The 13,285-nt window shown below is 35.4% G+C and overlaps 1 protein-coding gene across 2 annotated transcripts in view; it reads left to right on the forward strand.

The window, feature by feature from the left end:
- RFC1 (replication factor C subunit 1) overlaps positions 1–13,285 on the forward strand; it is an 82,696-nt gene that overhangs the window by 20,924 nt on the left and 48,487 nt on the right. For both annotated transcript variants that reach the window (XM_060012687.1, XM_060012688.1), the window contains exons 3-4: positions 181–256; positions 3,147–3,269. In XM_060012687.1, coding sequence (XP_059868670.1) covers positions 181–256; positions 3,147–3,269 — 199 coding nt within the window. The remainder of the gene's footprint in view (positions 1–180; positions 257–3,146; positions 3,270–13,285) is intronic.

Here is a 13,285-nt window from a genome sequence, read left to right on the forward strand (position 1 = left end):
TATCCCTCGTCTACCCACTATATGCCAGTAACACCCTCACCCCAGTTATGACAAGCAGAAATGTTTCCTGGGGGGGCAGCGTTCCTCTAGTTGTGAACTATTGAGCCCAAATCTAATGAGGAAAAAACAGCTAAGTTATATGGTCTTCTCTGTGTTCTAATTATACTGTGATGTTTATAGGTAAATCGTTCTTGTAAAGAAGATGACTTCAAACAGAAGCAACCAAACAAGAAAAAGAGGATCATCTATGATTCAGGTAATATTTCTTTTGAGGAGCTTTCAAGTTTAAAAACTACTTTATATCTGTTAGAACAGTGTTTTCCAGACTGATGTTCTGAGACACACAGCTCTCTATGATGTTAACAGGTGCTGTGAGAAGAGGGTTCTATGTTCTAGTAAAGTTGAAAACAACTTTATTACACTACAGAATTTATCAGAGCCGAAATATGTTAATATATTAAAGTTTTGTTCGGGAGGGGAGATAGTATATACAGCATATCTGAAACTTACTTTGAATATGGTATGTTTATTTTTTTAAATATTCATATTAACTTCTCTTTCAGCTGAGGTTCTTAGAAACTGAATTTGAAAAATAGTGCCGTAAAATGTTGCTTTAGAAACAAAGATCTAAAATATAATTTTTGTGCTTTTGATCTGGTCCTTTTTTGTTGCAGTTAAAAAGGAACAAACACAATTTAAAAACTTTGAATATACAGTTGACCCTTGAATAATGCAAGGGTTGGGGCTTCAACCCCCCTTGTAGTTGAAAATCTGCATATAACTTGACTCCCTGCAAAACTTAAGTACTAATGGCCTACTGCTGATCAGAAGCCTTGTCAATAACATAAAAAGTCAATTAATACATATTTTGTATGTTATATATATATTTTTACTATATTCTTACAATAAGTAAGCTAGAGAAAAGAAAGTGTTATTAAGAGAATCTTAAGGCAGAGAAAATACCTTTACAGTACTGTACTGTGTTTTTGATACCGTAAGTTTATGTCATCTGTTTACAAGATGAATCATCTCTTAGTACCTACATCAACATTGTCTAATATGATACAAAAGACTGTAGATGTTATATGTATTACTAATGCTAGACATCAAAAATGAAAAGATAATGTGAAAAGGAAGTTCGTATTTATTTACAGATACAATGATTCATACATTAATAATGAAGAAGCAGCAGTATGATTGCTTTATGGTAGCCTAGTGTTGTTGATACAATTGCTTCATGATAGCCTAGCCTATGCACTAATGAATGAATCTGTTATAAAATTTTGGCATACAGTATTACAGTCATATTCATGATACAGTATTGGAAACATTGTTACATTAAAAAAAACTCACCTGTGTTGATAGATAGGCTGATATGCAGTTTCTCCAGTTATAGAGAGGCATACTGTATAGTAATGTGATTCTTTGAAAGCAAAGTTACAAAACAGAAAACTAACACATTAATTTTATATTAAAGATCACCTTATACCTATGTAGGGATAAACTAGTATCTACATATATTTTATGCATTCATAACATACTTTTTAATTAACTTTTTCGATATTTCTAGGCTACGTGGTTTGTCTCTTTTTTCAAATTGTTGCAAATCTCCAAAAGCTTTTCCAATGTATTTATTGAAAAAACTCTGTGTATAAGTAGACATGTGCAATTCAAACCCGTGTTCAAGGATCAACTATCCTTTTAAGATAGGGAACATACACTTTTATGCATGCCTTTTATGATATGTTAAAATAATAGTAGAACTCAGGAAGTTTTAGGTTTTGCTTTTTTTGGAGAAGATCTATTTGGTATGAATTCTTAAAGTTAGAAATGTAACCTAAGGAAGCATTTATAGATTGTTAGGATTTTGACAGTGGTAGCAAAGATTCTGACTCATTTTCTAAAAGTACTTGAGTGTTTATCGTGAGTCTTTTACTGCTGTATAGAATTGTAAAGAATTTGAAATAAGTACATATCACCATTTCTCAGGAGTTTCCATCTTTTGGGAGAGTGGAAATTTAATTGTTTGATACATTTTAGAACAATACGAGACAGGATTTAAAAATGCATGGTGAGAGGAAGAGGAAGGACACTAAAGTTTCTGAAACTCCTCTATTTTGTACCAGACGTATACTAGGTATTTATACTTTGTCTTGATTTATATTTAAGTGCTATGGGTGATTAGATTGTGGTAGACAGAATAATGGCCCCCAAAGATGTCCACACCCTAGTTACTAGAACCTGTGTATATGTTAGGTTACGTGGCAAAAGGGAATTAAAATTGTAGGTGACATTAAGGTTGATAATCAGATGACCTTAAAGTAGGGAGATTATCTGGATGGGCCCAATGTGGTCACAAAGAAGAGGAAGGCAGAAGAAGAGATTTAGAGAGAGATTGACTATGGAAGAAGGTTAGAGAATTAGAGAGATGGCAGCATGAGAAGGACTTTGCCTAATGTTGCAGGCTTTGAAGATGGAGGAAGTGGGGGCCATGAGCTAAGGAATGCTAGCAGTCACTAGAAACTAGAAAGGTGAGGAAATGGATTCTTCCCTATAGTATCCAGAAAGGATCACAGCCATCCTGATGCTTGATTTTAGCCCAGTGAGACCCAAATTGGATTTCCAATCTCCAGAACAGTGAGATAATACATTTGTGTTGGTTTGTTGTTTTTTTTGGCTGCTTCATGCGGCATGCGAGATCTTAGTTCCCTGACCAGGGATAGAACCCGTGACCCCTGCAGTGGAAGCACGGAGTCCTAACCACTGGACCACCGGCGAATTCCCCATTTGTGTTGTTTTAAGCCACTAAGTTTGTGGTGATTTGTCACAGCAGCAACAGAAAAGTAATACAAAGGCTTAACACTGGATAGAAGGCAACCTATGAGAATTTATAAAAGAGATTTGCCTTGAAAAGGGTCTTGAGGAATTGGTTAATAATAACCGCTTTAAGGGAATTCCGTGGTGGTCCAGTGGTTAGGACTTGGTGCTTTTACTGCTGTGGGCCCAGGTTTGATCCCTGGTCGGAGAACTAAGATCCTGAAAGATGGATGGCACAGCCAAAAAACAAACAAAACAAAAAAACCCACTTTAAAAACACACTATATTATACTATTTCTTTTCAAAGTTTTAATTTTCCTCTCATTTAGATTCAGAATCAGAGGAGACAGTGCAGGTAAAAAACTCCAAAAAGCGACCAGAAAAATTGCCACTGTCTTCTAAACCTGCTAAAATTCGACACCAGGATCCTGTTACATACATTTCAGAAACAGGTAAGGGTACCGAATATGTTTATTGTTTTAGAAAAAAGCGCAGTGTGTGTTATGTTCTTGAGCTTCTCGTTGGTATCTAAATGTACCTCCTTCACTTTGAACTGAATTTCTGTTGCCTTTTTTGGTTTGTGGAATTATATTTACCAGGGGAAGGTTGTAATTATCTTTGGCATTTTCTGTGAGTTAAGGGCCAATTACAGGGGAATTGGTTCTTAGAATTTTTTTAAAGTGCTGTATATTGAAGCATATATGTTGAAGCTCTGTCTTGAATCATATATTCAAATATTATTGGGTTGTTTTAAAACTTTTTAATGTAAGTTTTTTTATCTTGGGTGTTAAAGTCATAACAATCGAAGTATATAATGACTATTCATATTTGTGCTTTATAATCTAGGTCAATCTAGAATTTGACCTAAATTCCTTATATTCTCTGGTGACACGAAAGATTTTAGCATTGGCTTTAAAAAAAAATGATTGTTATTGTATTTATATTTATTTGAGCTGTTTTGAGTGGTCAGAAAATAAGATATTTATAAATGTACACTAATCTTAAGATATCATAGTATAAATAATTGTTTCATAGATAGTATTCTTTTATGGTGAGGAACCCTGAATTATATTGTCATCTTAGGAAAAAACACTTAGATGGGTTCATTATAAAGTCATTTAGATTTTAGCATTGTTAACTCCTAGAGGAGACCATCTTCAAATTCACAGAACCTGTTTTATCAGTTCCTATATAGAAATTGCTTAAAGGGGCCATGAGAGCATCTGATACCTCATTAGTTTGTTCATCTTAAGGAAAACCTCTGACACCATTATTTTTAGCACTCTGCTACTTGTATTGCTAGTGAAGTGAATACACCTGGTTTGAAGAGACAGGGTAAAAACCACAATTATTTTGACACAGCATGTTACAACTTACATTCAACAGACATTTATTGATTGTCTTTTCTGTCCTAGATACTAGGTGCTGGGATACAAAGATGATTAAAGACTCCTAAGTACTATAGGAATTGCCTGAGGCTGCAATATACAATAGTCAGGGAGAGGGCTTCATGGAGAGGGTAAGATTTGATCTAACCCTTGATGGATGAGCCCATGATGGAGGGAAAGAACATGTGTGGTTAACAAGATGGGATTATTTAAAGCACAGCATCCAGCACAAGGCTTGATGTATTCGCAGGACACTGAAGAGATTGCTTGCCCACATGATGAGGAATAATGAGAGGTGATGAAGCCAGGTTAGGGAAGATCTTGAAAGCTAGGCAGAGGAATTCCACATAGCAGGGAAAAGGGAACCATTAAAGTTTTTGAACAGATATAGAATGATGAAAATAGTATTTAAGAGTGATTGCTAGTATTTAAGAGTGATTGCGAGTATTTAAGGTGGGAAGGAGAATAGAAAAATCATAATTGGGGAGGCTGAGGCATTTATGGTAATCTACGAGTGAAGTAATGAGAGTCTTAAAAGTTAGCAATAGTTAGGGACTGATCTATAAACATTTTGGGGATGAGTTATAGGTTAGGTTTTTGGATTACCTATGGGCTTCATTCAGCCATGCTATCTATGGTTTACTATTAGGATAATTAGAGAGCTGATGTTATTAGCATGCTTACATGTAAAATTTTTTTATTTTTTAACATCAACTTTATTGAGATATAATTCACATACCATACAATTAACCTTTAATGGTTTTTTTAATATAATTAAAAATTTTTTATTTTATTTATTTATTTTTGACTGCATTGGGTCTTTGCTGCTGCATGCGGGCTTTCTCTAGTTGCAGCGAGCGGGGGCTACTCTTGTTGCGGTACGCTGGCTTCTCATTGCAGTTGCTTCTCTTGTTGCGAAGCACGGGCTCTAGGCGCGCAGCGTCAGTAGTTGTGGGGCGTGGGCTCAATAGTTTTGGCTCGCAGGCTCTAGAGCAAAGGCTCAGTAGTTGTGGTGCACAGGCTTAGTTGCTCCGCAGCATGTGGGATCTTCCCGGACCAGGGCTCAAACCTGTGTCCCCTGCCGATTCTTAACCACTGAGCCACCAGGGAATCCCCACCTTTAATGTTTTAATGTTATTGGAATTTGCTTTCATGTATGGGCTGTTACTTGAGAGTATGAAGGTACTCATGGTAGATAAATTGGTCAGTAAGTAGGGAATGAAACAGGAAAGAAGTCCTTGAGTTGTAGAAGGAAGCTGAGACTGGAAGGTCAGAAGCCCTGCCTGGAGGGTACATCCTTAGTTCCCATCTAACAGCTGTGTGACTGGGCTAAAGGGCAGTGAGTCTGTCTCCCTTTCTGTAAAGTAGAAACACTAACTGAATAGGCTAGTTGGGAAAAAATGGGATGATGCATATGAAAGGGCCAGACCCAGTGCCTGAAACATAAATAACAGGCTGTCAAAAGGAAAAAATAAAAATGAAAGAAGCCCACAGATGAAGCTTTGTAGGCTCTCTGAAACATTTACATATTTGATAAAGTTGTTCAAATGACCAAAGAGAAAATCTAAGTGACATGAACATATTTTCTGGAAGCTGAGATAAATTTCTTCATTATGGCCTGTGGCAGATTGACTCTTGAACCTTTCTGTTCTGTTGCTAAATATCTGTTCAGGCACGTTGTGCAAATGCGCTCTTCCATTAAAAGGCTCCCTCTTACATCTGGCCACCTTTGTCAAGTTTTGAATATGTGGGAGGGATACTAAAACCAGTATGGTGATAGGTTTATTATGTAACTGAAGGTGGTGTGATCAAGCTTTCCAGTGACACCCTGAAAACGTCAAAGTTAGTGTGCAGACAGCGATGGCCTTCAACTGTGGATCAAGGCTATCGTTATCTTGTGATTTTAGGTACACAGAAGGGTCAAACAATTTAAGCTCTGATCACAGGTTTTCTTTAACATGGGACTGTTTATTTCAGACCAGGTATTTTCGAATGTTATTTTCTGAAAAGATAACTAACTATCATCTTATCTGAAATTTTTATGACCATTAGACAGTATTTATATCACCCTGCCAAGGGTATGTACATGTGAAAGTGAATGTTGTCATCTTGTCTTAGCAAAAATTCTTGGGGTACAGTATATCTATCTCATATGATGTTCAGTATTACATAGTATTCTGCTTTTTCCTGGATTTGAGATACAGGAAAGAAGTTAGCTGTTTTTTTGCCTGTTTTATCTTCTCATACTTTTTTATGCCTTGGAATGATAGGTGAATGGGAGAAAAGCCCTTTTCCTTCCCATCATAAAAGAGAATGAGACGGTTAAAAAGAAGTCTGCAATAAAATTAGCATAATAAAATCAGAAATATAATGAGTTTCACAAAAAGAAAAGTGCAGCTTCTTGAAATTAATAAACTAACTAGAAATTTCTTGACCATAAAATAATTCTTTTATTCTTTTTTTTAAAGCTAAAACTACATATAAAATTTCAATGCTGGTTATGAATAAGTATTCATATTGTAGAAATAAATATTTATCAGTATATTGGGACTTGCCTGGAGGTCCAGTGGTTAAGACTTCATGCTTCCAATTCTGGGGGCGTGGGTTCGATCCTTGGTAAGGGGAACTAAGATCCCACATGCCACGTGGCCAAAAAAAAAAAAAAAACCCACAACAACAATTTATCAGTATAAGGTTAAATAAAATATTTGTGGTAATAAAATTGTACTTTTTTTTTTTTTGGAGTTTGGAGCTTCTTGTGGAAAAGGATTATATGATATGATTCAGTTTTAAAAACCTGTTAATTCCAAAAGAAACAATTTTCTTTACTATTCCATATTTTATCTTTTATAAACCAACTGTTTTTTTTCCTTACAGCATAGCATGCGTAGTGTTTAAGAACATGAGCTCTTGAGTAAAACCTCCTGCCTGGGTTAAACCTTCATTTACCTTCCCTGTGTCTTAGTTTCCTTGTTTGTAAAATGGGGTATTACTGGTACCTACATCAGAGGCCTTTGTGCTTGATCAAATGAGATAATGCTTGAAAAGCAATTAAAATAGTGTCTGTCACATTACTGAAATGCTCAGTAAGTATTAACTGTTATTATTATATTTTGACCTGATCGTACACCTACATCTGCCTTTAAGATTATGCTAAAGACATTTGCTTTTGCTTAGATACTTAGGGCTTTTTTTGATTATATAACTGTGCTTTAGAAATTTAGAAATTGTATTTGGCCCACTTATGTTATAGATGTTCTTTGTCCAGTATGGGAACTACTACATGTGGCTGTTGAGCACTTGAAATATGATTAGCCGAAATTCAGAATGTTTTACTTGTGAAGTATAGATTTCAAAGACTTACTACAAAAAAAAGGATAAATTATCTTATTAATAATTTTTTAGCATTGATTACATGTTGAAATAATAATCTGAATATGTTAGGATAAGTGAAATATATTATTAAAATTAATTTCATCTGTTTCTTTTTCTTTTTTAAAAAGGTGGCTTGCATTTTATTCCTGTTGCACAGTTCTTTATAAACAATGAGAAACATACTTAGGAAATAACCTTACTTTATTTATTTATTTTAAAATATTTATTTATTTATTTACTTTGGGTGTACTGGGTCTTAGTTGCTCCATGTGGGCTGTTAGTTGTGGCCTGTGGACTTCTTAGTTGTGGCATGCATGTGGGATCTAGTTCCTCGACCAGGGATTGAACCTGGGTCCCCTGTGTTGGGAGTGCAGAGTCTTACCCACTGGACCACCAAGGAAGTCTTGGAAATAACCTAACTTTAGAAAATAACCTACTAAGCAACTATACTCCAATAAAAATTAATTTAAAAAGTTAAAAAAGAAAAGAAAATAACCTACTTAACCTACTTCAGGTGCTTTTGGTTGTACTATTACACAGTTCTTTAGGCTATATTGTTATACAGATCTTTAGGCTTATCATTTAGCTCCATGACACACTTTTCATCATCACTTTGTTTGATTAAATTTGTCTTCTATTATGTATTGATTTTTTTAAAGATTTTTTTTGATGCGGACTATTTTTAAAGTCTTTGTTGGATTTGTTACAGTGTTGCTTCGGTTTTATGTTTTGGTTTTTTGACCGCGAGGCATGTGCGATCTTAGCTCCCCGACCAGGGATCGAACCTGCACCCCCCTGCATTGGAAGGCAAAGTCTTAACCACTGGACTGCCAGGGAAATCCCTTATTGATTTTTAAAGTACTTTAACTACATTAGTTTCTCATATTACAGGAAAAGAAAAAAAATTGCTTATACATATCTTCATAGCTAACCATTGACTGTAGTAAAATGTTCTTGTAGGTTGGTAAAAATCCAAATACTTGTCGTACTGGGTAAATATGTTTACTTTTAGTTGTTTAATGAAGTGAGAGACCTTGAGTTTTGTTTGACACAGGTGACCTTTTATTATGCAGTTTCATCAGGGGCTGCTTGTGTTTGGTTGAAAATGGTGGGGCTTTTCCCAATCTTGAGAATTGTTTATGACGGGTAATTTAAAAAAATTTTTTATTGGTGTATAGTTGATTTACAATGTTGTGTTAGTTTCACGTGTACAGCAAAGTGAATATATGCGCATATATATATGTCTCCACTCATTTTTAGATTCTTTTCCCATACAGGTCATAACAGAATATTGAGTCTAGTTCCCTGTGCTATACAGTAGGTCCTTATTAGTTATCTCTTTTATACATAGTAGTGTGTATATGTCAATCCCAATCTCCCAATTTATCCCCTCCCCACTTGCCCCCTGGGTAACCATAAGTTTGTTTTCTACATCTGTGACTCTTTTTCTGTTTTGTAAATAAGTTCATCTGTACCATTTTTTTGGATTCCACATATAAGCAATATCATGTGATATTTGTCTTTGTCTGATTTACTTCACTTAGTATGACAATCTCTGGGTCCATCCGTGTTGTGGCAAATGGCATTATTTCATTCTTTTTTATGGCTGCGTAGTATTCCATCATATATATGTACCACATCTTTTTATCCACTCCTCTGTCAATGGACATTTAGGTTGCTTCCATGTCTTGGCTATCGTAAATAATGGTGCAATGAACATTGGGGTGCATGCATCTTTTCAAATTATGGTTTTCTCCAGATATATGCCCAGGAGTGGGATTGCCAGATAATATGGTAGTTTTATATGTAATTTTTTAAGGAACCTCCTTACTGTTCTCCATAATGGTTGTACCAGTTTACATTCCCACCAACAGTGTAGGAGGGTTTCCTTTTCTCCACACTTTCTCCATCTCTCTACCCTCTCTTCAGCATTTGTTATTTGTAGACTTTTTTTTTTTTTTTTTTTTTTTTTTTTTGCGGAGCACAGGCTCAGCGGCCATGGCTCACGGGCCCAGCTGCTCCGAGGCATATGGGATCTTCCCAGACTGGGGCACGAACCGGTGTCCCCTGCATCCGCAGGCAGACTCTCAACCACTGCGCCACCAGGGAAGCCCCGACTTTTTTTTTTTTTTTTTTTTTTGTGGTATGCAGGCCTCTCACTGCTGTGGCCCCTCCTGTTGCGGAGCACAGGCTCCGGATGTGCAGGCTCAGCGGCCATGGCTCACGGGCCCAGCTGCTCCGTGGCATGTGGGATCTTCCCAGACCGGGGCACGAACCCGTGTCCCCTGTGTCGGCAGGCGGACTCTCAACCACTGCGCCACCAGGGAAGCCCTATAGACTTTTTAATGATGGCTATTCTGACTGGTGTGAGGTGGTACCTCATTGTTGTTTTGATTTGCATTTCTCTAGTAGTTAGTGATGTTGAGCATCTTTTCATGTGATTTTTGGCCCTCTTTATGTCTTCTTTGGAGAAATGTCTAGCTAGATCTTCTGCCGGTGTTCTGATTGAGCTGTTTTTTTTTTTGTATTGTATTAAAAAAAGTCCAAACAGGAGCTGTTTGTATATTTTGGAGATTAATCCCTTGTTCGTTGCTTCATTTACAAATATTTTCTCCCATTCTGTGGGTTGTTATGACCGGTAATTTTTATTGAGCATATAATTCCATAGGCTGATAGTGTTCTTGAAGTTATAATTATTTTGGGGACATTAAGTGGGAAAAAGTTGGGAATGTGGTGTTCTCCAGGTTACCATGTAATATCAGTGACTTGTGACTCGGGAAAATAGCAGCAGAAAATATTATTGGGGAATGTGTGTGCTAATTTTTAGTGACATACAGCTTTGTGTACCAGATAAATAGGAATAGATTTCTGTATAGGATAGAGAACTTCTCTTAGATATTTTCAGGGAAACCCAGTGTGGCTGAGACAGAGAATTTCCTTGAAGTGAGAGGAAACCTAAGAACTGTGTATTATATTTCTTTCATTATACTTGTTCAAAAATTAATATGGATTTAAAATCAATATTAAAAAATTAATAATACTATTAATATTTATAGTTTTTATAAGACTATAAAAGAAACTAAGTTTAGATTTTTGAGGATGAATATTTAGATTAATATTATTCAGAATTACCTAAGTAACACATTCTCACTGAAAAAGAAACAATTCAGATAAAAAATGTTCCATTCCTTCGTCCATCCCTTTTGCCCTACATAGCTATATAAATTTAAAAAATATATATATATACACACATGTATATTTACATATATACACGTATTTGAGAGTGGCATCTTGTAACATCTCTGCAACTTGCTTTTTCATAACTTAATGTCTCCTTCCCTTCCTCCTTCCTTCTCTCCTTTTCTCCCCTCCCTCCCTCCCCACCCCTCAGCCTCTCTCTCTTTCAATACAGAAAGATTCCTATCTCATTCTTTTAAACTTCTGCATAGTGAATTTTAATAGTATGCATTTAATTTTTCTCATACTCTTATTTTGGATATTGGATTATTGATGTGAACATACTTGTTTATGCTTCATTGTAATAGAACATATTTAACCATCAATAAGTGGACAATTCACAATGAAGAATATTATCACTTAAAAGAGAATAGAATTTCTTGAGGTTAAGTGGCATTTGTTTTAAGGGTGTAGTTTATTCACCTGTATTATGAAGAATAGAAGGGGGTTCCACTTTGTGCTTCTCAGGTCCAGAAAAGGGACTTTATGTTTATCCTTATTAAATTTTTTTTCTGAAAATTTTTTTCTGAAACTCTTACGTTTTTATCTTGTTAGCTTCCAGGGTTTTGTATTCTGATTCTGTTATCTTTTTTTTTTTTAATTTTACATTTGAATAGTTTCATTTAACAATATTAAATTCTCACTGATTTATTTATTTAACAAACGCGATTGTTCACTGTTTGTGCCCAACAGCATACTGGACAATCTATGAAATAGATAAGAGAATAAAGTTCAGCCCTGTCTTCAAGGGCTTAAATTCTACTGGGGAGATAAGCCTTTTACATAAAAATTGTAATACAAGGAAACAATTAACAGTGATAAAAATATCTTCCAAGGATATTTGGGCATGAGAGAGGTAACTTTTATTTTGGAAGTTCAGGAAACATTTCCTGGGAGAGAGAGAAATTTGAGATAAACGTCAAAGGTTTTGGTAGGATTTAACATGGAGATTGAGGTATTGTGTATACTAGAAAGGAGAATAATGTGAAGTTTGGAAATCAGTAGTGCTATTTCATGTGCATTATTCACTACTTTCTAACTTATAGAAAGAGGAAAATCTACTTTAAAAAATTCAATTTATAAACTTTCACAGATTTACTTACACCAGATTAATACTACCTAGTATTGTATCGTACCTTGTATTTTCTTAATTACAGTATCATCTGTGTAGGAATCTCTTACTTTACTTGAAACCTCTGTGTCCATGTGAAAGGCAGGGAGAATTCGACCTTAATAATGTTAACATAAATTTTGTCTTGTATACTATTATAAATTTTTTTCAAAACACTTTTATACTGACTTCATGGAATGGAATAACATTATTTATTATATGGCTTATATTTCCTATCTGTCTCATTTGATCTTCAAAACTACCTTATATCAGAGCTGACTTGCTTTAAGAAAACTTACTCTCAAAGAATCAATTTTCAATCTAAGGTTGCACAAAGCTTCAGTGTGAAAGAATCCTGTAGTTCTTTGGATGCCCCTCATCCACTTATTTTTTATATCATCTGATTTCATATCTTCTACAGATTTGATGAACCTATCTGTGTATTTCTTTCTGAATCATTAGTAAAATTGTTTAGTATTAAGGGACATGTAAAGAAACCTTTTTCAAAATTGACATGATCGAATATCAGCATCCTGGATACAGCTTTTCAGTTTCTTCTGAAGAGCTTTGCAATTAGTTATGAATCTCAGAAACCACTGTTACGTATCTTGTATTTCTCCATCTTGCCATAAATCAGTGCTTCTTAATCAAGGGTGATTTTGCCTTGCAGCAAAAAATCTGGCATATCTGGAGTGCTATTTTTGGTTATCACAACTGGCGGATGCTGTGGCATCTAGTTGGTAGAGGCCAGAGTTGCTACTAAACATCCTACAGTGCACCAGAGAGCCCCCTACAACAATTATTTGGCTCAAGATGTCAGTAATGCAGAGGTTAAAAACCCTGCCATAGCCTATCGGAAGACAATTTGGTAGATGCTTTGTTACAGTCCAGACATCCCTGTTTCTAATATTCATCTCATCTACTAGTCCTAAAGAATAAATGACGGCTCAGGCCAGCATAGTTTAATCTCAGTGAACCTCTGTCTGCTTCTGTTAAATACTCTCTTTTTGGTTTTTGTTTGTTTTTTATTTTAATTTTTTATTGAAGTATAGTTGATTTATAATGTGTTAATTTCTGCTATACAGCAAAGTAATTCAGTTATACATATATGTACATTCTTTTTCATATTCTTTTCCATTATGGTTTATCACAGGATACTGAATATAGCTTACTGTGCTATACAGTAGGACCTTGTTGTTTATCTATTCTATATATAATAGTTTGCATCTGCTAACCCCAAACTCCCGCTCCATCCCTCCCTCACCCCCCTCCCCCTTGGCAACAACAAGTCTGTTCTCTATGTCTGTGAGTCTGTTTCTGTTTTGTAGATGAGTTCATTTGTGTCATTTTAGATTCC

This window comes from Delphinus delphis, chromosome 5, assembly GCF_949987515.2.
Source record: "Delphinus delphis chromosome 5, mDelDel1.2, whole genome shotgun sequence".
In the NCBI taxonomy this organism is placed as follows: domain Eukaryota; kingdom Metazoa; phylum Chordata; class Mammalia; order Artiodactyla; family Delphinidae; genus Delphinus; species Delphinus delphis.